Genomic DNA, 25,453 nt, shown 5'->3' on the forward strand with positions numbered 1-25,453 from the left:
GCTGCCCTCAAAGATCATATTGTCAGGGAGCGGAAAGTCAGAGGCAGACATATAAACAGATTACTAGTTACTAGCTGTGTGACCTTGGGAAAGTTACTTAACCTCGCTGTGCCTCAGTTTCTTCAACTATGAAGTGGGAATAGTAATAGTACCTATGTCATAGGGTTACTGTGAGGATTAAGAGTGATTAAATAAATGTGTTAGACCTAGCAAAGGGTGGCCATTACTATGTGATACAGTGAGAGAAGAGATGAGCTGGCAGGGATGCCCACAGTGCTCCCTAGCGGGGAGCAGTGGAGCCCCAAGTGGAGACAATGGGAAAGAGTTCCACTCTGGTAAAGCCACTCTGTCAGTGGGGACCCTGCAGCCAAACTGGGCTGGGAGAGTCTACCTTCAAAAGTGTGGTGATGGATCCCTTCCGGCTGAGGCTCACCTTAGGTCCTGCAGGCATAGAGCGCAGAACACCAGCAGGGCCACTCAGGGCCTGATCAACCAGGACGTGCCCTTCCAGAGAGGAAACCACCACTAGCTCACCGTACAAGCTCGGACATGCAACTTGGTCCCTCTGAGCCTCAGGTCTTACCTAAGTGATGGGGAAATAGGACCACAGGGACCAAGGAACAGTGCTGAGTTTCACATCTGGGACATCGCAAGAGCAACTGTAAAGTCAGGCAATTCAGGAGCAGCAAGGACTTGGAGCTAGGGACTTAAAAATAAAGCTGGGGGGCCAGGCACGGTGGCTCACGATTGTAATCCCAGCACTTTGGGAGGCTGAGGTGGGTAGATTGCCTAAGCTGGGTAGTTTGAGATCAGCCTGGGCAACATGATGAAACCCCATCTCTACCCAAAGCACAAAAAAATTAGCCAGGCGTGGTGGTGCACTCCTGTAATCCCAGCTACTCAACGACTGAGGCAGGAGGATTGTTTGAGCCTGGGAGGTGGAAGTTGTAGTGAGCTGAGACTGCACCACTGCATTCCAACCTGGGTGACAGAGTGAGATCCTTCTTAAAAAACAAAAATAAAATAGGCGGGGCGCTGTGGTTCATGCCTGTAATCCCAGCACTTTGGGAGGCCAAGGCAGGCAGATCACTAGGCCAAGAGATGGAGACCATCCTGGCCAACATGGTGAAACCCGTCTCTACTAAAAATACAAAAATTAGCTAGGTGTGGTGGCGCACCCAGGATGTAGTCCCAGCTACTTGGGAGGCTGAGGCAGGAGAATCGCTTGAACCCCAGAGGGGAAGGTTGCAGTGAGGCGAGATCGCGCCACCGTACTCCAGCCTGGTGACAAAGCGAGACTCCGTCTCAAAAAATAATAGTAGTAGTAGTAGTAATAATAATAATAATAATAATCATAATCATAATAAATAAATAAATAAATAAATAAATAAATAAAAATAAAGCTGGGAAGACAAAGGAATCCTGGAGAGGACCCTGGACTTCACCTATGATGTGGAGTGGAGATTTAGGTTTTTAAATTTTATTTTGTTTTTTTAAATTTTTAAATTTTTATTTTTGAGACAGAGTCTTGCTCTATTGCACAGGCTGGAGTGCAGTGGCGCAATCTCGGCTCACTGCAAGCTCCGCCTTCTGGGTTCACGCCATTCTCCTGCCTCAGCCTCCTGAGTAGCTGGGACTACAGGCGCTCGCCACCACACGGGTTTACTTTTTTGTATTTTTAGTAGAGACGGGGTTTCACCGTGTTAGCCAGGATGGTCTCGATCTGACCTCATGATCCGCCAGCCTCGGCCTCCCAAAGTGCTGGGATTACAGGCGTGAGCCACAGCACCTGGCTGGTTATTTATTTATTTTGAGACAGGGTCTCAGTCACTGGGGCTGGAGTACAGTGGTGCAGTCACAGTTCACAGTAGCCTTGACCTCCTGGGCTCAGGTGATCCTCCCACCTCAGCCTTCCAAGTAGCTGGGACTACAGGTGCATGCCACCATGCCTGTCTAATTTTTGTGTATTTTGTAGAGATGGGGTTTCTCCATGTTGCCCAGGACTGGTCTTGAACTTCTAAGATCAAGTGATCTGCCTGCCTTGGCCTCCCAAAGTGCTGGGATTACAGGTGTGAGCCACTTCGCCTGGCCTGGAGTGGAGGTTTGTGTCAATCCTAGACCCGGAGAGGCAGAGACCCCAGCTGACAGATGCAAGTATTAGGGATGTGCTGAAGCAGAGGGTAAGGCTGGGAGGAGTTTAGCATGTCTTTTTTTTTTCTTTCTTTTTTTTTTTTTTTCTGAGACAGAGTCTCACTCTGTTGCCCAGGCTGGAGTGAAGTGGCGTGATCTTGGCTCACTGCAACCTCTGCCTCCCGGGTTCAATAGATTCTCCTTCCTCAGTTTCCCAAGTAGCTGGGATTACCTGCGTGTGCTACCACGCCCGGCTAATTTTTTTTTTTTTTTTTTTTTTTTTTTGAGACGGAGTCTCGCTCTGTCGCCCAGGCTGGAGTGCAGTGGCGCGATCTCCGCTCACTGCAAGCTCCGCCTCCCGGGTTCACGCCATTCTCCTGCCTCAGCCTCCCGAGTAGCTGGGACTACAGGCGCTCCTGCCACCACACCCGGCTAATTTTTTGTATTTTTAGTAGAGACGGGGTTTCACCATGTTAGCCAGGATGGTCTCGATCTCCTGACCTTGTGATCCACCCGTCTCGGCCTCCCAAAGTGCTGGGATTACAGGCGTGAGCCACTGTGCTCCGCCGGCATGTCTTTGTTCTATGACTGTTCTTTGGCCAGCCATGGATCTCTTTACTCTCCCAATCTCCCACTCTCTCTTGCCTACATGCCCTCCTAATCCAGCTTTGAGCCCGTGGCCTGACATTTAATAGCACTCTTGGCCAGGCGTGGTGGCTTACGCTTGTAATCCCAGCACTTTGGGAGGCTGAGGCAGGTGGACCATTTGAGATCAGGAGTTCGAGACCAGCTTGACCTATATGGTGAAACCCCGTCTCTACTAAAGTACAAAAATTAGCCAGGCATGGTGGCAAGCACCTCTAATCCCAGCTACTCGGGAGGCTGAGGCAGGAGAATCGCTTGAACCCAGGAGGTGGAGGTTGCAGTGAGCCGAGATCATGCCACTGCACTCCAGCCTGGGCAACAGAGCAAGACTCTCGCTCAAAAAAAATTAAATTAAATTAAATTTAAAACTAGCACTCTTGCCAGTAACCTAAACTTCGTTACTCACCTTCTCTGCAAACCCCTGAACACATGCAATCGTTATTTCTCTTCCAGCCTTCATCAGAGCAGCCAAGGGAGGCAGGAGGAGGAGGAGCAATGAGAATATTGGCAAATACTTCTACAGCATGTACTAGGTGCCAAGCACTAAGTGCTTTACAGAGAGTAACTCGTTTAATCCTCCCAACACCATGAGGTAAGTACTGTTATCATCATTCCCATTTGTGGATAAAGAAAATGGGGTGGCCGGGCACGGTGGTTCATGCCTGTAATCCCAGCACTTTGGGAGGCCAAGACGGGTGGATCACGAGGTCAGGAGATCGAGACCATCCTGGCTAACACGGTGAAGCCCCGTCTCTACTAAAAATACAAAAAAATTAGCTGGGCGTAGTGGCGGGCGCCTGTCGTCCCAGCTACTCGGGAGGCTGAGGCAGGAGAATGGCGTGAACCTGGGAGGCGGAGCTTGCAGTGAGCTGAGATTGTGCCACTGCACCCCAGCCTGGGCGACAGAGTGATACTCTGTCTCAAAAGAAAGAAAGAAAGAAATGAAAGAAAGAAAGAAAAAAGGAGAGAAAGAAAATGGGGTGAACAGAGGTTAAGTCACTCAGAAAACCCAAAGCACACAGCTAATTAAGGTGAGCAGCCATGATTGAATCTGCGCCGTCTGCCCAGAGTCCCGGTCCATCAGGGGAGGGTGAGGCCAGGGAGGACTTGGCTTCTTCCGCCTTGGGTCCAGCACTGCTCTCAGCAACCAGGGGCACAGTCCAAAAGAAGCCCAGACTCTCACTGCTCTTCGGGCTGACATTATCACTCTGGAGGTTAATAATAATAGTAATAATAAAACCAGCTTCCATTTTCAGGCTTTAAGATGTGTGTCCTAAGCACTTCACATGTATTTATTTATTCCTTTAGTCCTCCCAACAACACTATGAGGTAGAAGCTACAGTTAGTTATCTCCCTTTTCTTGAGGGACATGAAGGCACGTAGCGACGAGCCTAAATTCCACAACAGAGTGGTGGATCAGATGGGAAGTTTGGCCGCTGGTTGCCAGAGCCCGGCTCTTAACCTAGACTCTTTGCCTACCTTTGCTCCGCCTGGAGTTGCTGGCCTGCTCCTTCTGCGTTAGGGGAGGAGCCTCTTCTGCCTTGCAGTTCCCCACCCAGGCCTGTTCCATAGCTCCAGAGCCCTGCTGTGGCAGCCCTCTGTCCCTTCTCCTCCGAGGCATGTAGGTGGCCAGCGGAGCGCTTAAGCAGGGTGAGAACGGGAACTCCATCTGGAACTCCCCAGGCCCAGCTGCAGCCCCAGCAGCCTCTACTCTCAGAGGCTTGGGTCCCCCACCAGTGCCCTGTAGATAGGGCCTGAGCTGGTCCTCCCCAGGCCTTGAGTGCCTCTCCTGATGCAGAGCTGGCTCCCTGCTCCTGGAGGGTGGGGCCAAATCCGGGATGGATAGGGCTCCAGGCCAACAGCAGCTGGGGCTCAGTGCCCAGGACTGCGGCAGGAAGCACCAAGGCTTCTCTAGCCCCTCCTCACACCTGCCAAGCCTCCCGGCCCTATCCCAGGTGGGACCCTACCCCTCCCAATTCCCAGGAGTTAGGGGAGGCCAAGCTGTCATTTATTCATCCTGTCCCATCTCTCCCTTCCTCCCGCTTCCCACTCCCCTGGCAACCAAACCAGACCCATCAAGGAGAAGGAACTGGCAGCTGTGCAGGGAGAGACTAATGGCCCGGAAGGAAGGAGGGGCCTGGAAAGGAGACGAAGGCGGTAGGGACGTGAGCAGGGCGTTGGCCCTGGCCCATCTCAGAGGACACACAAAGGGGGGAGGGGGCCGCTGCCCTGCAATACTGAGGAGGTGGCCAGCCAGGGAGCCGCCCTCCTTACCCCCAGCCAGATATCCAGGCAGGAACCTCAAACCTGCTTCCCCAGATGAACTCTCTTGTCCTCAGGTCCCATCTGAGGCAGACCTGTCTCACAGGACAGCGCTGGAGTCCCCAGCAGCAACAGCAGCCCCAGCCCTATGGTTCCTGGCAAACCCAGCAGACCTCAGCAACCCGGCTCCTGCAGACGATTCGAGCTGCCTCTGTCCACTCCTGGGCAGGTTGTGCTTGCGTTCTGGAAGCTGTTTGACATACAAAGGCCAGATATCAGCCTTCCCGCTAACTCTGGGGTAGGGGAGGGTGTGGCGGGGTGTGTGATTGTGTGTGTATCTGTGTGTATGTGATGTGTGTGCACATAGATATACAAGGCTGTGTGTATGCATCCGCTTGCGTGCGCAGGTTTGTGGACTTGTTCTGGGGCCTTCTTTCTTTCAGACTGCTGGGGATGGGCACTTTCTCTTTCCCCATCTCTTCCCCATCCAGCCCCACCCATCCCTGGTACCTGCAACTCATCAATACTGGAAACCAGCTCCTGCCAGTCCATCCATCTCTCAGCCTTGGCAGCCGCTGTTGCCCCTCAGCCCCCTCCCCTTCCTACCTCAGGAATCACTCTGGTTCCCGTAAAGCCCATGACCGAGCAGCAATTGGTGTGGGGTTGGGGGGAGGGAGAATCCAGTAAACCCAGACAGAATACAAAAGGCCCACTTAGCCCAGCCCTTGGCATGGGGCCGACCCTCCCGAGTGGGATCCAGAGCTGGGTCCGGCCACCCTCAGCCCCCTATGATGTACCCACCTCATTGGGGCTTGTTGGGGGGTAGGTCTAGGTTTGGGGGCTGTGTCTTTAAGGCTGAAACATCAGCAGACAACCTCTGCTGGGCCGTGTTCAGGGGAGGGGGAGGGGGGCTGGTCAGCCCATTAGCAGCAGAGCTGGCGCCAGGCACCAGACCTTCACAGGGCCCTGGGGATTAGGGAGAGTAGCTCTTCCCCAGCCCGATCTGCCTCTGCTTCCCTGTCAACTATTCCTCTCTGGGTGTGGTGAAGGAGGGGTAGCTGACAGCAGGTGAAAATAGAGCCTGGCCTTCAGGGGGCAAGTCAAGGCACTAGCTATGGGCCCTAAGCCAGGTCAACTCTCCCTCCAGCTGGCCTCCTCCCTACTCCTATGCCAGAAGCCTGCCCTTTAATTTCAGGTCCTTCTACCTCGCAATTTTCAGGGACCCTAGTTCAAGTCAGGCCTTCCTACCCTAGGTTCTAGCTTTGGGTGCTTTTTGGGAGGTAGTGACCCCCACCCCAGCGGCAACATGGGGTAATCAAGTGGGCAGAGGCCTGCAACCAGGGAAGGGAGGGGAAGGCGCTCCTGCTGCTCCGCAGGGGTGGGGCATCCCCCTCCCCACACAACCCCCCTCCAGCGGGCTATCAGGCCAGTGGGAGGAGCTGCCCGTGCCCCCCCTGAGACCGCAGGGCTATAAAGCTGCCTCGCAGCGGTCTGCGGCTCCTTCCCAGCCCCCGGCCTAGCTCTGCGAACGGTGACTGCCCATCCTCGGTCGCAATGAGCCACCACCCGTCGGGCCTGCGGGCCGGCTTCAGCTCCACCTCATACCGCCGCACCTTCGGTCCACCGCCCTCACTATCCCCCGGGGCCTTCTCCTACTCGTCCAGCTCCCGCTTCTCCAGCAGCCGCCTGCTGGGCTCCGCGTCCCCGAGCTCCTCGGTGCGCCTGGGCAGCTTCCGTAGCCCCCGGGCTGGAGCGGGCGCCCTCCTGCGCCTGCCCTCGGAGCGCCTCGACTTCTCCATGGCCGAGGCCCTCAACCAGGAGTTCCTGGCCACGCGCAGCAACGAGAAGCAGGAGCTGCAGGAGCTCAACGACCGCTTCGCCAACTTCATCGAGAAGGTACGCTTTCTGGAGCAGCAGAACGCGGCCCTGCGCGGGGAGCTGAGCCAAGCCCGGGGCCAGGAGCCGGCGCGCGCCGACCAGCTGTGCCAGCAGGAGCTGCGCGAGCTGCGGCGAGAGCTGGAGCTGTTGGGCCGCGAGCGTGACCGGGTGCAGGTGGAGCGCGACGGGCTGGCGGAGGACCTGGCGGCGCTCAAGCAGAGGTCAGGGGGCAGGGCTGGGCCGCTGCCGTCGAGGCGAGGTCGAAGCGGCCGTCGAGGCGGCTGCTCTTCCCTCCCCTCCCTTCCCCTCTCCATCAGCAGCCCAAGGGTGTGGCTCCCCTTACCAAACCACGTGTGTGCGGGCAGCATCCTTGCCCACGGGCTCCAAGTGCCCCCCGCCTCCCACTTTGCTCTGAGTGTTTGGGGAGGTGGGAGAAGTGGGTATCTGTGCCTCCCCTGAGTAATGAGGAAACCCCCTTTTCAGCTTCCAGTCCGTTAGAGAGAATGCGGGGCAATTCCATTAGGCAGCCTCAGCCCTCCATTTAGAGTCCTGGGCAGCAGAACAGCCTCTAACCGGATCCTGGGGGGCGTGCGGTCTGGGGTGCGAGCTGGGCGGCGACCCCACAGTTCAGCCTCTGCACGCTCTTCCCGTCAGGCTGGAGGAGGAGACGCGCAAGCGGGAGGACGCGGAGCACAACCTCGTGCTCTTCCGCAAGGTGAGTCCGAGCCCCTCTCCGAGTTCAGCCTCCCCACCCCTACCCCCGATCTCAGTATCCAGAGGTGGCATCGGTGGGCGCGGGGAGAAGGGGTCAACCAGACGTCTCCCGAGGCAGAGAGGGAAGGCCTGGTCCTTCCTCGGCCTGCGCAGCCCCTAACTTATCTTGAACCTCCACTGCCACCCCTCGAAGGATGTGGACGATGCCACTCTGTCCCGCCTGGAACTAGAGCGCAAGATTGAGTCTCTGATGGATGAGATTGAGTTCCTCAAGAAGCTGCACGAGGAGGTAAGTGGGCCCGGTATCAGGGGCGGCTTCTGAGGTTGTGGGGTGGTCTCGCTGGAGCTGGCGGGTGGAGCTGAGGCATCGCCCTGGGGATCAGGACGATGCTTGGTAGACGCAGCCCCTCCACCCCATTCTACAGGTGGTTAGACTCCCACCCTTGCGCCACCTGGCGGCGGGCAGCGGGGCTGTACCTCCGAAACCTGGCCTCTGGTCTCGCGCCCGCCGGGGCGCAGGGCTGTACGCCCCGCCCTCCCTGGCGCCCCCTTCTGTTCGTTCAAGCGTTTCTTCTCTTTTCTGTGCACGAACTGCGTGGCCCGCGTGGGATTTGCGCCGCTGTCCATCCTCTGTCTGCTCCCGGCCGTAGGAGCTGCGAGACCTGCAGGTGAGTGTGGAGAGCCAGCAGGTGCAGCAGGTGGAGGTGGAAGCCACGGTGAAGCCCGAGCTGACCGCAGCGCTGAGGGACATCCGCGCGCAGTACGAGAGCATCGCCGCGAAGAACCTGCAGGAGGCGGAGGAGTGGTACAAGTCCAAGGTGCGAGAGCCGGGAGGGCCTGCGAGGCGGGGCGCTGGGGTGATGTCGCGCGTCCCAGCCAACTGAAGCCTGGGTTACCCCCACTTCGCAGTACGCGGACCTGTCCGACGCTGCCAACCGGAACCACGAGGCCCTGCGCCAGGCCAAGCAGGAGATGAACGAGTCCCGACGCCAGATCCAGAGTCTAACGTGCGAGGTGGACGGGCTGCGCGGCACGGTGAGTACGAAGCTGCGAGCCCGGGCCCAGGGAGCGGACGAGGAAATGTTCCGCAACTGGCCCCTTCCACTCCCCTACCCCAGAACGAGGCGCTGCTCAGGCAGTTGAGAGAGCTAGAGGAGCAGTTCGCCCTGGAGGCGGGGGGCTACCAGGCGGGCGCTGCGCGGCTGGAGGAGGAGCTGCGACAGCTAAAGGAGGAGATGGCGCGGCACCTGCGGGAGTACCAGGAGCTCCTCAACGTCAAGATGGCCCTGGACATCGAGATCGCCACCTACCGCAAGCTGCTGGAGGGCGAGGAGAGCCGGTGAGGGTGGAGCTGCTGGGGCGGGGCAGGGCGGGGTCGGGACTGGGCGGGGCAGGGCGGGGCCTGGGCAGGGGCGCTGACAGCTTGCTTCGCCTCCAGGATCTCCGTGCCTGTCCATTCTTTCGCCTCCTTAAGTATAAAGACGACTGGTGAGTCTGGCTTACAGCCTGTACCTCTCCTTGTCCACTTCTGCCCTCCTCGGGCTCCTGCTCTGGCTCACCTTAGGGATCTGTTCTCCCCACGGAACTTCTGGGTCCTGGCCTGTACCCACCCCTACTCCTCACACCCCGCCCCTCCCCTGCCCTCAGGGATAGCAGTGGGAACCTAAGAGGAGAGATTCCTACGCCTTCCCCCTTGAACCCTTTATCCTACTTTCTTCAGTGCCTGAGGTGGAGCCTCCCCAGGACAGCCACAGCCGGAAGACCGTTCTGATCAAGACCATTGAGACCCAGAATGGGGAGGTGAGGCAGGTCCCCTAATGCCAGGACCCCACCATTTCCCATATTATTTCTGAGCCCCAGCCTGGCTGTCGCTAATCTTACTTAGGGTGGGTAATTCTTGGGGAGAGACAGAGAAGGAGACAGAGAACATGGATAGATAAACAGGAGCCTCTGCTGGTTACCCCAGGGAATGGGGCTCTATGATCCAAAGGAGTAGGATGGAGGGTGGCGCTGAATGGCTTGTGCCCATCATATGCCCTGTCCCCAGCAGGTGGTGACAGAGTCCCAGAAGGAGCAGCGCAGTGAGCTGGACAAGTCTTCTGCCCACAGTTACTGAACCCCTTGGTCTGGAGCCTTGACTCTGCCCTAGGCCTGCTCTAAGCCCAAACCCTAAGACCACTCCTGAATTGTCTCCTCTCCCTCTGCATGTGTCTAAAAGGTGGTACCAGGCATCCCTTTCCTGGCTTATGGCCAAGCCCTACCCGGCCAGCAGTCGCTCGGCCTCTCCCTGCCCTGACACTTGATGTGACCTATGTGCTTCCCTTTTCATGTCCCGATAAGAAGCCAATGATCCCCCCCAGGACAAATCTACTCCAGCCACGATGAGAAGTGGGTGAGCCAGGGTCTGAGTTTCACATTTGAACCAAATAAAATGCTGTCAAGAGAAAACTCTCCAGTGCATTTGTGTCTGTGGAAGTGTGTGTGGGGTGCCTGAGGAGAGGAGCCTCGGCGGTGTTCTCCCTTTGTCTCGAGTCATTTCTTTTCTGGCTGTCACTCTCTTGGCATCAATATACCCTTCTAGGTTTTCTACCTCTGTCCATTCCTTCTCAGCTTTTGTTCCTCACCTGCAGCCTGGAATGCCCAGCCACCTGCTGGGTGCCTCATAGTCCACTCAAACTCAACTTGTCCCAAACAGAGCTCCTCACCTCCCTCGGCAATCATGCTCTTCCTCTGGATTCCTTGCCCCAGAAGAAGGCACCACTAAGACACCTAGTTCCCAAGTTAGAATTCACCTCAGTTTATGCACCCTTCTTTTCTTCACCTGACCCCCAATTCTGTGAAGTCTACTTCTTTTGTTATTTAAAAAATTTTAATAGGCCGGGCGCGGTGGCTCACGCCTGTAATCCCAGCACTTTGAGAGGCTGAGGCAGGTGGATCACGAGGTCAGGAGATCGAGACCGTCCTGGCTAACATGGTGAAACCTCATCTTTACTAAAAATACAAAAAAATGGCCGGGCTTGGTGGCTCACACCTGTAATCCCAGCACTTTGGGAGGCCGAGGCGGGTGGATCACTTGAGGTCAGGAGTTCGAGAAGAGCCTGGCCAACATGGTGAAACCCTGTCTCTACTAAAAATACAAAAATTAGCTGGGTGTGATGGCGGGGGCCTGTAATCCCAGCTACTTGGGAGGCTGAGGCAGGAGAATCGCTTGAACCTGGGAGGCGGAGGTTGTAGTGAGCTGAGATCGCACCACTGCACACCAGCCTGGGCAACAGAGCGAGACTCTGTCTCAAAAATATATATATATATACAAAATTATTTATTTATTTATTTAGTTAGTTAGTTATTGAGATGGAGTTTTGCTCTTGTTGCCCAAGCTGGAGTGCAGCGGTTCAGTCTCTGCTCACGGCAACCTCCATCTCCCGGGTTCAAGCAATTCTCCTGCCTCAGCCTCCCAAGTAGCTGAGATTACAGGTGTGCACCACCATGCCCAGCTAATTTTGTGTTTTTTTTTTAGTAGAGACAGGGTTTCACCATTTTGGTCAGGCTGGTCTCAAGCCCTGACCTCAAGTGATTCACCCACCTCGGCCTCCCAAAGTGTTGGGATTACAGGCATGAGCCACTGCACCCGGCCAAAAATATATATATTTTTTTGAGATGGAGTCTCACTCTGTCACCCAGGCTGGAGTGCAGTGGCACAATCATAGCTCACTGCAACTTCGACCTCCTGGGCTCAAGTGATCCTCCCACCTCAGCCTCTTGAGTAGCTGGGACCACAGAAACATGCCACCAGTCCTGGCAAATTTTTCCATTTTTTGTAGAGATAAGGCCTCCCTATGTTGCTTAGGCTGGTCTCAAACTCCTGGGCGCAAGTGATCCTCCCACCTCAGCCTCCCAAAATGCTGGGATTACAGGTATGAGCCACTCTGCCTGGTATGAAGTCTACTTCTTAACTCTCTTTCAAGTCTATCTGGTTCTCCCCATCCCCATTACCAACATCTTAGTCCAGGCCAGCATCATATCTTGCCCGGGTCACATTATCTACATTATCAATGGTTTCCTTCCCCTAACCTGCTCTGCCACCTGCCCAAATCTATTCAATACCCTTAGTAAATCAGATTATGCTATCACCATCCCTGCCTCTGCTTGAAAATGTCTATTTCCTGACCAGGTGTGGAGACTCATGCCTGTAATCCCAGCACTTTGGCTGGCCAAGGTGGGAGGATGGTTTGAGGCCAGGAGTTCGAGACCAGCCTCAGCAACACAGAGAGACCCTATTTCTACAAAAATTAAAATATTAGCCAGGCACCAGCATGGCACATGTATACATATGTAACTAACCTGCACATTGTGCACATGTACCCTAAAACTTAAAGTATAATAATTAAAAAAAATATATTAGCCAGGCACGGTGGCATGAGCCTGTGGTCCCAGCTACTTGGGAGGCTGAGGTAGGAGGATCACTTGAGCCCAGGTCGTGGTTGCAGTGAGCCAAGAAAAGTGCCACTGCACTTCAGCCTGGGTGATAAAGTAAGATCCTGTCTCCACAAAAAGAAAAAAAAGAAACACCCATGCTGTCTTCCAACTTCCAACTCCATTCCTCCATTCCATCCTACCCTTGCCTTCAAGTGAAAATTCACATCTGAATTTAAGATGATCTTCTTCACTCAGCTATGGTGCTAAGTGCAAGGAATAAGTCAGAGTCCCTGATCTCAAGGAACTTACAGTTTGGGGTGGGGGAGACAGGCAACATAAGCAGACAATTTCAACCTCCTGAGGAGTGCTGTCTGGGATACTAAGCAGATAGTGGTGTTAATATGAAGATAAGCACCTAAGCCAGGCTTAGGCAGGAGGGGTGGCTTCCCACAGGACGTGTCATCACACTAAGCACTGAAGAATGAGCAGGAGTTAGTCAGGTGAAGCAAGGAGAGAAGGACTTTCTAGGTAGAGAAAACAGCCAGGAAGTAAGACAGCAAATTTGGAAACTAAAAGCAGTTTTATGATGATGGAGTGAAGGCTAGAATGGAAGGAACAAGCACTGATGCTGGAAAGATGAACAAGGGCCCAGTCACGGAGGCCTTGATAAGCCATGTTAAAGCAGTCAGGTTTTTGTTTTTTAATTAATTTGTTTATTTATATTTTCATTTATTTATTTATTTGAGGCAGAGTCTCACTGTGTCACCCAGGCTGGAGTGAAGTGGCGAGATCTCACCTCCCAGGTTCAAGCGATTCTCCTCCCTCAGCCTCCCAAGTAGCTGGGACTACAGGCACATGCCACCACACCCAGCTAATTTTTCCTGACCTCAGGTGATCCACCCACCTTGGCTTGTCAAAGCGCTGGGATTACAGGCATAAGCCACCGCGCCTGGATTTTTTTTTTTTTTTAATTTAAAGACAGGGTCTCTGACACTAGGCTGAAGTGCAGTGGCACTATCATAATTCACTTCAGCTTCCACCTCCCGGGCTGAAGTTATCCTCCTGCCTCAGCCTCCCCAGTAGCTGGGACTACAGGCTCATGCCACCATACCCAGTTAATTTTTAAATTTTTTTTTGTAGATACAGGATCTTGCTATGTTGCCCATGCTGGTCTCAAACTTCTGGCCTCAAGCAATCCTCCCACCGTGGCCTCCCAAAGTGTTGGGATTACAGGTGTGAACCATCACATCTGGCCCTGAATTTATCCTAAGAAAAAGGGAAAGAAACTTAAAAGTTTTAATAAGGAGGGTGATTCAGATCTGCATTTTAGGAAGATCACTCTTGCTGAAATATGCAGAAAGAATTGGAAGGAGATGGGAGATCAGGTCAGAGGCTTTTTCAGTGAAAAATACAAGAGATGATGATGGGTATGGTCACCGGAGGTGGGTTTGAGAAATACTGGGGGGTGGAATCTGCAGTTTCTAGGATTGATTGGCAGTGTGCAGAAAAGGAATAGTAACAATGACCAGCGTTTTTGCTTGAACAACCAGGCAGCTAGATGATGGTACCTTTCAAAGAAAGAGCAAAGCTGGATGCAGTGGCTCTCGACTGTAATCCCAGATACTCGAGAGGCTGAGGTGTGAGGACTGCTTGAAGCCAAGTTCGATACCAGCCTGGACGACATCATGAGACTCTAGCTCTAAAAAAAAAGGAAGACTGAAGTGAAATGGGGAAAGTGGGAGCCCAAGACAACAAAGTCAGTTTTAGACTCACTGAGCATGAGATGCTCTGGAACATCCAAGTAGAAGGGTTGAAGGGGTGCCAGGCAGCTGGCATCACAGGTCTGGAGTTCAGATGTGGTTGGATATTTTGAGATACTGAATCTATTAGAATGCTATTTATTTATTTATTTTATTTATTTATTTATTTATTTATTTATTTATTTATTTTGAGACGGAGTCTCACTCTGTCACCCAGGGTGGAGTGCAGTGGCGTGATCTCCACTCACTGCAAGCTCCACCTCCCAGGTTCACGCCATTCTCCTGCCTCAGCCTCCAGAGTAGCTGGGACTACAGGCACCTGCCACCACGCCCGGCTAAATTTTTGCAGTTTTAGTAGAGACGGGGTTTCACTATGTTAGCCAGGATGGCCTTGATCTCCTGACCTCGTGATCCGCCCGCCTCAGCCTCCCAAAGTGCTGGGATTACAGACGTGAGCCACCGCGCCTGGCTAGAATGATTTCTATTACAAGTAACAGATGACCTCTATAAGAAAAATAAGGCCGAGTGTGGTGGCTCATACCTGTAATCTCAGCACTTTGGGAGGCCAAGGTGAGAGGATCTCTTGAGCCCAGGAGTTCCAGACCAGCATGGACGACATAGGGCAATCCTGTCTATACAAAAAATACAAAAATTAGTGGCGTGCACCTATAGTCCCAGCTACTCCAGATACTGAAGTGGGAGGATCGCTTGAACCTGAGAGATGGAGGCTGCAGGGAGCTATGATCGTACCACTGCACTCCAATCTGGGCAACAGAATGAGATCCTGTTTCATAAATAAATAAAAAAATAAATAAATAGAAAAATAAAAAGGAAATATCTCACATAACAAAGAGCCAGAGGTAGGGGGCAGGCTCTGAGGTTGGTCGATTCAAAAGCTCAATGATGTCACCAAGGACCCAGGCCCTGTCCATGGCTCTGCTCAGCTTCCTCCTTGGAGGGGTACTTTGCCCTTGGGATGGTCCGCATGATTCCACAATGGCTGTCAGCAGCTACTGGGTGATGCCAGGTATGAGATAGAAATCTTTCCCATTAGGCTGTTTAGCTAATGTCTTTGTTGTGTCTACTCCTGAACTAGTAACAGTTGTCAGGGGACAGCTGCTGACTGGCTTGGGCTCATTATCTGGTATGGAATGAAGTCAGGAACCCATGAGGTCACACCAGATGTTGCTCAGGCTTTCACCACCACCCTCTGCATAGGACACACATATACACACATTCTTTACACCCCATGCCTTTGCTGTCTTCCATTCAGTGGCACCTATTACCTCAAAGGAGAAATATCACTGTGGAAAAGCAGACAAAAGCTTTGGGGTTTCAAATATTTAGGTGTTTAAGTGAGCAAATGTTCCAGTTTGAAAACTTTTACATCAGTTCATGGCCTGTGATTTGTACTAGGTACAAGGAAGAGAGATTGAGCCAAAGACAAGGGCATGGGACCTCTCAGGTGTCACACATGGGAAGAAATGAAATCACCTGGCTGGGCGTGGTGGTTCACACCTGTAATCCCAGCACTTTGGGAGGCCGAGGCAGGTGGATCACCTGAGGTCGGGAGTTCGAGACTACCCTGGCCAACATGATGAAACCCCATCTCTACCAAAAATACAAAAAATTAGCTGGGCATGGTGGCACACACCGGTAATCCCAGCTACTCAGGAGGCTGAGGCAGAAGAATCACTTGAACCTGGGAGGCTGAGGTTGCAGTGAGCCAAGATCACACCACTGCACTCCAGCCTGGGCAACAAGAGCAAAACTCCATCTCAAAAAAACAAAAAGAAAAGAAAAAAGAAATCACCCAAGAACAGTGCATATAGCGAGAAAAGAAAAGAACCTTGGGGAGAATCTTAAATGTGGAGAATTAGCAGGCTGAGATGGAGGAGGAACACCAGGAAAGTGTGGCCTTGACTTCCCAAGGCCAGAGAAAGCTTTAAGGAGGGAGCACTGGGCCAAATGATGCTGGGAGCCCAAGTTAGAAAACAATAGGAAAATGTAGGATTTATCAACAAGGAAGATGCTAGAGACCTAAGTGAAAGCAGATTCAAGGCAGAATTGGGTCAGAAGAAAAAAGAGGAGTGAATGAGAGATGAGGAAGTGAAGACCAGAGTACCCTCTTTTTTTTCTTTTTCTTTTCTTTTTATTTTATTTATTTATTTATTTATTTTTTGAGATGGAGTCTCGCTCTGTTACCCAAGCTGGAGTGCAGTGGCGCTATCTAGGCTGACTGCAAGTTCCACCTCCCGGGTTCACAGCATTCTCCTGCCTCAGCCTCCCGATTAGCTGGGACTACAGGTGCCCACCACCATGGCCGGCTAATTTTTTGTATTATTTTTTAGTAGAGACGGGGTCTCACCGTGTTAGCCAGGATGGTCTCAATCTCCTGACCTCATGATCCGCCCGCCTTGGCCTCCCAAAGTGCTGGGATTACAGGCATGAGCCACCGCGCCCAGCCCAGAGTACCCTCTTTCTTTCTGAGACAGAGTCTTACTCTGTCACCCAGGTTGGAGTGCAATGGTGCCATCTTGGCTCATTGCAACCTCCACCTCCCGGATTCAAGTGATTCTTTTGCCTCAGCCTCCTGAGTAGTTGCGACTACAGGCATGAGCCACCATACCCAGCCCAGAGTACGCTCTTAAGATGTTGTGGTTCGGCCTGGCATGTTGGCTCATGCCTGTGACCCCACCACTTTGGGAAGCCCAGGGGAGCAGATCACTTGAGGTCAGGAGTTCGAGATCAGCCTGGCCAACTTGGTGAAACCCCATCTCTACTAAAAATACAATAGTTACCTGGGCATAGTGGCGGGTGCCTGTAATCCCAGTTACTCGCGAGACTGAGGCACGAAAATCGCTTGAAGCTGGGAGGCAGAGGCTGCAGTAAGCCGAGATCTCACCATTGCACCCCAACCTGGGTGACAGAGCTAGACTCTGTCTCAAAATAAATAAATAAAATAATTTTTTTCTTTTTCTTTCTTTCTTTCTTTTTTTTTTTTTACATGAAGTCTTGCTCTGTCACCTAAGCTAGAGTGCAGTGACGCAATCTCAGCTCACTGCAACCTCTGCCTTCTGGGTTCAATCAATTCTCCTGCCTCAGCTTCCTGAGTAGCTGGGACTACAGGTGCGTGCCACCATGCCCTGCTACTTTTTGTATTTTTAGTAGAGACGGGGTTTCACCATGTTGGCCAGGCTGGTCTCAAACTCCTGACCTCGTGATCTGCCTGCCTCAGCCTCCCAAAGTGCTGGGATTACAGGTATGAGCCACAGCACCCAGCCTCTTTTTCTTTTTTAGACAGAATCTCATGCCACCCAGGCTGGAGTGCAGTGGCATGAACATGGTTCATTGTAGCATCAACCTCCTGGGCTAAAGCGATCCTCCTATCTAAACCTCTCGAGTAGCTGGGACCACAGGTGCATGCCACCACACTTTGGTTAATTTTTTAAAATTTATTTACTTTTTATTTAATTTTTTTTCTTTTAAATGGAGATGTGGCCTCACTATGTTGCCCAGGCTGGTCTTGAACTCCTGACCTCAAGTGATCCTCTGCCTCAGCCTCTCAAAGTGCTGGGATTACAGGCATGAGCTCTTGTCACTGAGCCCTCCCTATTTTTTATTTTTCTTTTTTTGAGACATGGTCTTGCCCTGTCGCCTAGGCTGGAGTGCAATGCTGAGATCACAGCTCACTGCAGGCTTGACTTGGAATCAAGTAATCCTCCCGCCTCAGCCTCCTGAGTAGCTTTGACTACAGGTGCCTGACACCACAGCTGGCTAATTTTTGTATTTTTTTTGTAGAGACGGGGTTTGCCATGCTGTTCAGGCTGGTCTTGAATTCCCGAGCTCAATTGATCCCCCCACTTTGGCCTCCCAAAGTGCTGAGATTACAAGCATGAGCCACCATGCCTGGCCTAAAATTCACTTTTTATCTTTATACTGTGGCTAAAAAAATTAAAAGAGACCAGAAATGAACATGTTTAATGCTGGAGAGAATGTTAAACAATCAAATTGTCATGGGTGAGCCCAGCCATCTGTTAAAATGATACAACCTCAGACTTGGATGTGATTTAAAAGTTTTAGGAAAACTCAAAATCTAATTCTAATCATGATGATCTTATTTATTTATTTATTTTTGAGACAGAGTCTTGCTCTGTTGCCCAGGCTGGAGTGCAGTGGCACGATCTCGGCTACTGCAACCTCCACTCCTAGGTTCAGGTGATTCTCGTGCCTCAGCCTCCCAAGTAGCTGGGACTACCGGTGTATGCCACCATGCCCAGCTGATTTTTGTATTTTTAGTAGAGACAGGGTTTCGCCATGTTGGCCAGGCTGGTATCAAACTCCTGACCTCAAGTGATCTGCCCACCTCAGCCTCCCAAAGTACTGGGATTACAAGTGTGAGCCACTGCGCCTGGCTGTGATCTGATTTTTTTTTTTTTTTTTTTTTTTTTTGAGACAGAATTTCTCTCTTGTTACCCAGGCTGGAGTGCAATGGCGCGATCTTGGCTCACCGCAACCTCTGCCTCCTGGGTTCAAGCAATTCTCCTGCCTCAGCCACCTGAGTAGCTGGGATTGCAGGCATGCGCCACCATGCCTGGCTAATTTTGTATTTTTAGTAAAGACGGGGTTTCTCCATGTTGGTCAGGCTGGCCTCGAACTCCCAACCTCAGGTGATCTGCCCACCTGGGCCTCCCAAAGTGCTGGGATTACAGGCGTGAGCCACCATGCCTGGCCCGTGATCTGATTTTAACCTCGAGAAGACAGGGCTGGGGTTTGATTGTAATTAAGAACACATGCCACATTGATTTTATTGTACTCTGCCTGTCGGAAGAAGGTTAACTAAAGGAAGATAGTTTCATGACGTCTATAAAAAGGTCATCTCAAAAGTAAGGATGTGGTCAGGCATGGCGTTGCATGCCTGTAGTTCCAGCTACTCGGGAGGGGGGTGCATTCCTTGAGCCTGGGAGGTCGAGGCTGCAGTGAGCCATGATCCCGCTGTTGCACTCTATCCAGCCTGGGCAAAAGAGTGAGATTCTGCCTCAAAAAATAAATAAATAGATAAATAAATAAATGTAAAAAATAAAAATGGAAGGATGTGGCCACATTTATTTCATACTGTTGCTAGAGAGAATTAGGCTGTGCTTGGCACATGTATCATGGACTCCAACAAGATACCCACTGTTATAGCAGGAATGACTCATCAGGGACCACCTGCAGTCAGGGAAAGAGGGAGTTCAGTTATCTGGGTTGCAAAGATATCTCAGGCAAGGGGGAGTTAATTGTTAGGTTAGATATGGAAATATGGGCAGGGTGCGGTGGCTCATGCCTATAATCTCAGCATGTTGGGAGGCCGAGATGGGTGGATCACTTGAGGTCAGGAGTTCCAGACCAGCAGCCTGGGTGACAGAGTGAGACTGTGTCTCAGGAAAAAAAAAAAAAAAAAAAAAGATATGGAAATATTGCTCGCTCCTGTAATGCAGCTACCTGGGAAGCTGAGGCAGGAAGATTGCTTGAGGAATGGAATTTGAGATCAGGCTGGCCAACATAGCAACAGAGCAAGACCCTGTCTCTAAAAAAAAAAAAAGAAGAATTGCACCTACCTGTAGGTGGGAGGAGGCTGCTTCACAGGAACCAGGAAATATCTGTACAACATTCTTCCTGAGAAGAATGAGTCCAGTTGGGCCTCCCAGGCAGGTGACCAGGAGTTTCCTTAGCAGTAGGGGCACACTGCTCCCTCACCTAGAGTTCTACTTCTTTGATTGCTGCTGTCATTTTTTTTTTTTTTTTTGAGACGGAGTCTCACTCTGTCGCCAGGTTGGAGTGCAATGGCACAATCTCGGCTCACTGTAACCTCTGTCTCCTGGGTTCAAGCGATTCTCCTGCCTCAGCCTCCCCAGTAGCTGGGACTACAGGCGCACACCACCATGCCCAGCTAATTTTTGTAATTTTAGTAGAGATGGGGTTTCACCATGTTGGCTGGGATGGTGATTGCTCCTGTCACAATGAGCAAATGACCTCGCCCTGGTGTTTGCTTACCCAGTTTCTTCTTACTCATGGCTTTGACTGCCTATAGCTTCCATAGCCTAGTAGCAACTGCATACTGATTTCTGGGGCTTTTTCTCACTTCCTATCACAGAAGATGCCCACTTTATCAATCTTATCAGATGGATGGATACTCTCCACCCTCTCTGTAAGACATAATTCCCACCTGATATACAAAACACGCTGAGCTCGTGAGACAGCTGCACTAGTTCCCTGTGCACCCTGGCTCCCACAGGTTGAGTTAACAAATGTTAAATGCATAACACATGTTGGTCGTATTTGTTCCTAAATCTGTTTTTGACATTTATACTTGTTATAAAATCCTATCGTTCAAGTAAATATTTCCTAAACTAATGAAACAGTGAATCACACAACTTTCATTTAACAGATGACATAGTAGTTAAGAATCTCTGCATTTGGGCCGGGCGCGGTGGCTCACGCCTATAATCCCAGCACTTCGGGAGGCCGAGGCGGGTGGATCACGAGGTCAGGAGATCGAGACCATCCTGGCTAACATGGTGAAACCCCGTCTCTACTAAAAATACAAAAATACAAAAAAAAAAAATTAGCCAGCTGTGGTGGTGGGCGCCTGTAGTCCCAGCTACTCGGGAGGCTGAGGCAGGAGAATGGCGTGAACCCGGGAGGTGGAGCTTGCAGGGAGCCTAGATCGCGCCACTGCACTCCAGCCTGGGCGACGAGCGAGACTCCGTCTCAAAAAAAAAAAAAAAAAATTAGCCGGGTGTGGTGGCGGGCGCCTGTAGTCCCAGCTACTGGGGAGGCTGAGGCAGGAGAATCACTTGAAACTGGGAGATGGAGGTTGCAATGAGCCCAGATTGCGCCACTGCACTCCAGCGTGGGCGGCAGAGCTAGAATCTGTCTCAAAAAAAAAAAAAAAAAAAAAAAAAAGATTACTTGCCCTTTTCAGCTTCTAAAGACTGCCCATGTTCCTCGACCTGTGGTCCTCTTCCATCTTTAAAGTAGTCAGCAATTGCCTCAGTCCAGCCTCTGCTTCAGTTGTCCCATCTCTGACTCTTGATTTTCCTGCCTCCTGCTTCCCTCTGATAAGGATCCTTGTTATTACACTGGGTGCACTCAGATAATCCAAAATAATCTCCCTATTTCAAAATCTCTAATTTGGCTAGATGCAGTGGCTCATACCTGTAATTGTAACATTTTGAAAGGCTGAGGCAGAAGGATCGCTTGAGCCCATGAGTTTGAGGTTACAGTGAGCTATGATCGCACCACTCTACACAGCATGGGTGACAGAGAAAGACCTTGAAAAAAGAAAGAAAGAAAGAAGGAAGGAAGGAAGGAAGAAAGAAAAGAAAAAAAAGAAAGAAAGAAAGAGAAAGAAAGAAAGGAAAGAAGGAAGGAAGGAAGGGAGGGAGGAAGGGAGAGAGAAAAGAAAATTCCCTATTAATCAAATAATTAAAGTCCCTTTTGCAATGTAAGAAAACGTATTCACAGGTTCTGAGGGTTAGGATGTGGAATCTTTTGGGGAGGACATTATTATGCCTACCACATTCAGCCCTCTGGCCTCTGAAGATTTGTGTTCTCACATGTAAAATATATTCACCCCATCTCAAGATCTCCAAAAGTCTCAAGCCATTGCAGTATCAACTTAAGTCCCAAATCTCATTTAGATCTCATCAGCTCAAAAGTCCAATATCTCATCATTTAAATCATCTAAATTAGGTACAAGTGAGGCTCTGGATATAATCACTCCTGGGGGAAAATTCCTCCCGATCTGTGGACCCGTGGAACTAGAAAACTAGTTATCTGTCCCCCCAACGCCCCACCCCCGTTTTTTTGAGACAGGGTCTCACTCTGTCACCCAGGCTGGAATGCAGTGGCATGATCATGGCTCACTGTAGCCTTGAGCTCCCTGGGCTCAAGCGATCATCCCATCTCAGCCTCCCGAGCAGCTGGGACTACAGGTGTGCACCACCATTTTTTTATGTGTTTTATAGAGATGGGTTTTTGCCATGATGCTCAGGCCAAAGTTATCTGTTCCTAAAATACAATGGTGGGATGGACAATAGGATGACAGTTATAGACATTCCCATTCAAAAAGGGAGAAAATGGAAAGGAGAAAAGGACTTACTAACCTGAAGCAATTTCAAAACCCAACTGGGAAAACATTAGATGTCAAGGCCTAGAAATAATCCTCTGTGTTCTTGGCTCCCCTTCCTGGCCATGCAGTTCTGCCCTTGGTGTCATCCTCCTTGTTCCATGTGTTGTCATATGTTATTTACTGGCTGCAGAATTTTGAGAGTCTGACAGCCTTCTTTCTTTTTTTATTATTTTTATTTTTTGTAGAGATAGGATCTCACCCTGTTGCCTAGGCTGGTCTTGAACTTCTGGCCTCAGGTGATCCTCCCACGTCAACCTCCCAAAGTTCTGGGATTATAGGTGTCAGCCACTGCACCTGGTTCAGCCTTCCCTTTTTTTTTTTTTTTTTTTCCTGAGACAGAGTCACGCTCTGTCGCCCAGGCTGGAGTGCAGTGGTGCGATCTTGGCTCACTGTAAGCTCCACCTCCCGGGTTCACGTCATTCTCCTGCCTCAGCCTCCCGAGTAGCTGGGACTACAGGTGCCCGCCACCACGCCCGGCTAATTTTTTGTATTTTTAGTAGAGACGGGGTTTCACCGTGTTAGCCAGGATGGTCTCGATCTCCTGACCTCGTGATACGCCCGCCTCAGTCTCCCAAAGTGCTGAGATTACAGGCGTGAGCCACCGCGCCCGGCCCAGCCTTCTCTAATTTTGTCCTCTCTGTTCCTTTCAGTATAAGCTGGCAGTGTTTCTGTTGCATGACATTCTCAAGAGTGGGTTTCCTATGTATGTCTCAGGGATTCACCCCATTAGACAAGAGGCTCTGCCACAAATCTTTTCGAATAATCTCATTTCTGTTCTGCTTAGATGACTGAGGAGACTCACTAGTCACATGCCAAAACCCTCCAAAGGGCCCATTGTGTGGCTGAATGATTTGACCTTTGATCCTTCCTAGGCACTAGCAGAAGATTGCCAAGGTACACTCTTGGATTTCTCTTCAGAGCACATTTCCTGACAGTGAATGGCCTAATTTGAGCATATTTACCAATATGAGTAGGCTGAGAATTTCCCAAATACCAAGTCCTGTTTCCGTTCTGCTCGACAGTTCTTCCTTCAGTTTATCTCTCCTCTCACATTTTACTATAAGCAGCAAAAAGAAAGCAGTCCACCTTCAACACTTTACAACACAGCTAAATATCCAAGTTCATCCTTACAAATTGTGCTTTCCACATAATAATGACACAATTCTGCTGAGCTTCCTACCACTATATAAAAAATCCCCTTTCCTCCATTTTCTAAAAACATGTTCCTCATTTCCTTCTAAGCCCTTAATGTCAGCACTAACATTCACATTTCTACCAACAGGATGACTTAGAGATTCTCTAAGATAATATAGGGATTCTTTCCTATGCTCCTCACTTCCTTCTGAGCCCTCCCTGGCAGAGTTGTTAGCATTCATATTTCTACTAACAGTCTATGTAAGGCAAGCTGGACATTTTTTTTTTTTTTTTTTTGAGATGGAGTCTCTCTCTGTTGCCCAGGCTGGAGTGCAGTGGCATGATCTTGGCTCACTGCAACCTCCACCTCCCAGGTTCAAGCGATTCTCCCTGCCTCAGCCTCCCGAGTAGCTGGGGTTACAGGCGCGTGCCACATACCCAGCTAATTTTTGTATTTTTAGTAGAGATGGGATTTCACCATGTTGGCCAGACTGGTCTCAAACTGCTGACTTCAGGTGATCTGCCTACCTCAGCCTCCCAAAGTTCTGGGATTACAGGCGTGAGCCACTGTGTCTGGCCAGAGATCCTGATTTTCTTTCCTTTGAGTATGTATACAGTAGTGGGATTGCTGAATCTTATGGTAGTTCTAGTTTTAATTTTTTGAGGAATCCCCATACGGTTTTCCATAATAGTTGTACAAATTTACACTCCTACAAACAATGTACAAGAGTCTCCTTTCTCCACATCCTGCCACACATCTTTTGTCTTTTTGATAATACCCATTCTAGCAGGTGTGAGGTGATATCTCATTGTGGTTTTGATTTGTATTTCTTTGATGATTAGTAATGTTGATTTTTAAAAATATATATATGCTAGCTGGATGTAGTGGCTCACGCCTATAATCCCAACACTTTAGGAGGCCTAGGTGTGCAGATCACATGGTCAGGAATTTGAGACCAGCCTGGCCAACATGATGAAACCCTATCTCTACAAAACATACACAAAGAAAAAAAAAGCCAAGTGTGGTGGTGCACACCTGCAGTCCCAGCTACTTGCAAGGCAGAGGTGCGAGGATCGCTCAGCTCGGGAGGTTGAGGCTGCAGTGAGCCAAGATTGCGCCACTGCACTCCAGCCTGGGCCATGTAGCGAGACACTGTCTCAAAATAAAATAAAATAATATAAAATAAAAATTAATATATCTGTTGCTCATTTTTATGTCTTCCTTTGGGAAATCTCTACTGAGGTCCTTTGCCCATTTAAATAAGTCAGGTCTTGTTTTTGTTTTTACTATTGAGTTGTTTGAATAGCTTACATATTCTGGATATTAACCCCTTCTCAGATATATGGTTTGAAAATATTTTCTTTTCGTAGGTTGTTTCTTCACTCTGTTGATTGTTTCCTTTTCTGTGAAGAAGTCTTTTAGTTTGACACAATCCCATTTGTCTATTTTTGCTTTTGTTGCCTGTGCTTTTAGGTTCATTTCCAAAAAGAAAAAAAAAATCATTACCCAGACTAATGTCATGAAGTTTCTTCTTTTTGCTCAAAATTGCTTTGGTTAGTTGGGGTCCTTTGTAGCTCCATATGAATTTTTTGATTTTTTTTTTCTATTCTGTGAAAACTGCCATTGCAATTTTGATAGGGTTTGCTTGAATTTGTAGATCATTTAGGGTAGTATGAACATTTTAAGAATATTAATTCTTCTAATCTATTTGTATTTTCTTAAATCTTTTTCATTATCTTTTTATTGTTTTCAGACCTCTATTATTATGATAAAGGGGTCAGTTCATCAACAGGATATAACAATTGTAAATATATATGCACCCAATATCAGAATAACTATATATAGCAAACATATAAAGCAAATATTAACTGAACTGAAGGGGGAAAAAGACAGCAACATAACAATAGTAGGGGACTTCAGTATCCCACTTTCAACAATAGATAGATCATCCAGACAGAAAATCAATAAGGAAATGGCAGACTTGAACAGCACTATAGCCAAAATGAACCTAACAGACATATACAGAATATTCCATCCAACAGCAACAAATACACATTCTTCTAAGTGTACACAGAAGTCTCCAGGACAGATTATACATTAGGCCACAAAACAAGTCTTGACAAATTTAAGAAGACAGAAACCACATCAAGTATCTTTTTTGATCATAGTGGATAAAACTAGAAATCAACAATAGGAGAAAAAATGAAAAAATCACACTTGTGTGGAAATTAAACAACACACTCCTGAACAACCAATGGGTCAAAGAAGAAATGAAAAGAGAAATAAAAATAACTTGAGGCCACTTTGGGAGGCTGAGGTGGGCAGATCACTAGATGT

General features: G+C 49.9%; 1 protein-coding gene across 1 annotated transcript; it reads left to right on the forward strand.

Annotated features, from left to right (window-relative positions):
* The first annotated feature begins 4,373 nt into the window (after positions 1-4,373).
* Positions 4,374-10,077, forward strand: PRPH (peripherin). Its single transcript, XM_054442247.2, has 11 exons — positions 4,374-4,425; positions 4,846-4,932; positions 5,115-7,136; positions 7,570-7,630; positions 7,823-7,918; positions 8,280-8,447; positions 8,539-8,664; positions 8,748-8,968; positions 9,068-9,117; positions 9,350-9,429; positions 9,680-10,077. Exons 3-11 carry the CDS (start codon positions 6,592-6,594, stop codon positions 9,743-9,745), a joined length of 1,413 nt encoding a protein of 470 aa, XP_054298222.1. The 5' UTR covers positions 4,374-4,425; positions 4,846-4,932; positions 5,115-6,591; the 3' UTR covers positions 9,746-10,077.
* Positions 10,078-25,453: the final 15,376 nt, after the last annotated feature.

This window comes from Pongo pygmaeus, chromosome 10, assembly GCF_028885625.2.
Source record: "Pongo pygmaeus isolate AG05252 chromosome 10, NHGRI_mPonPyg2-v2.0_pri, whole genome shotgun sequence".
Taxonomy (NCBI): Eukaryota; Metazoa; Chordata; class Mammalia; order Primates; family Hominidae; genus Pongo; species Pongo pygmaeus.

What these genes read in the sequence shown, in the direction of transcription:
- PRPH (XM_054442247.2), top strand. Translation starts at nt 6,592, where the DNA reads ATGAGCCACCACCCGTCGGGCCTGCGGGCCGGCTTCAGCTCCACCTCA. An exon ending in CTTAAGTATAAAGACGACTG is followed by an intron (nt 9,118 to 9,349) that starts GTGAGTCTGGCT and finishes TACTTTCTTCAG; the next exon opens with TGCCTGAGGTGGAGCCTCCC. An exon ending in TTGAGACCCAGAATGGGGAG is followed by an intron (nt 9,430 to 9,679) that starts GTGAGGCAGGTC and finishes TGTCCCCAGCAG; the next exon opens with GTGGTGACAGAGTCCCAGAA.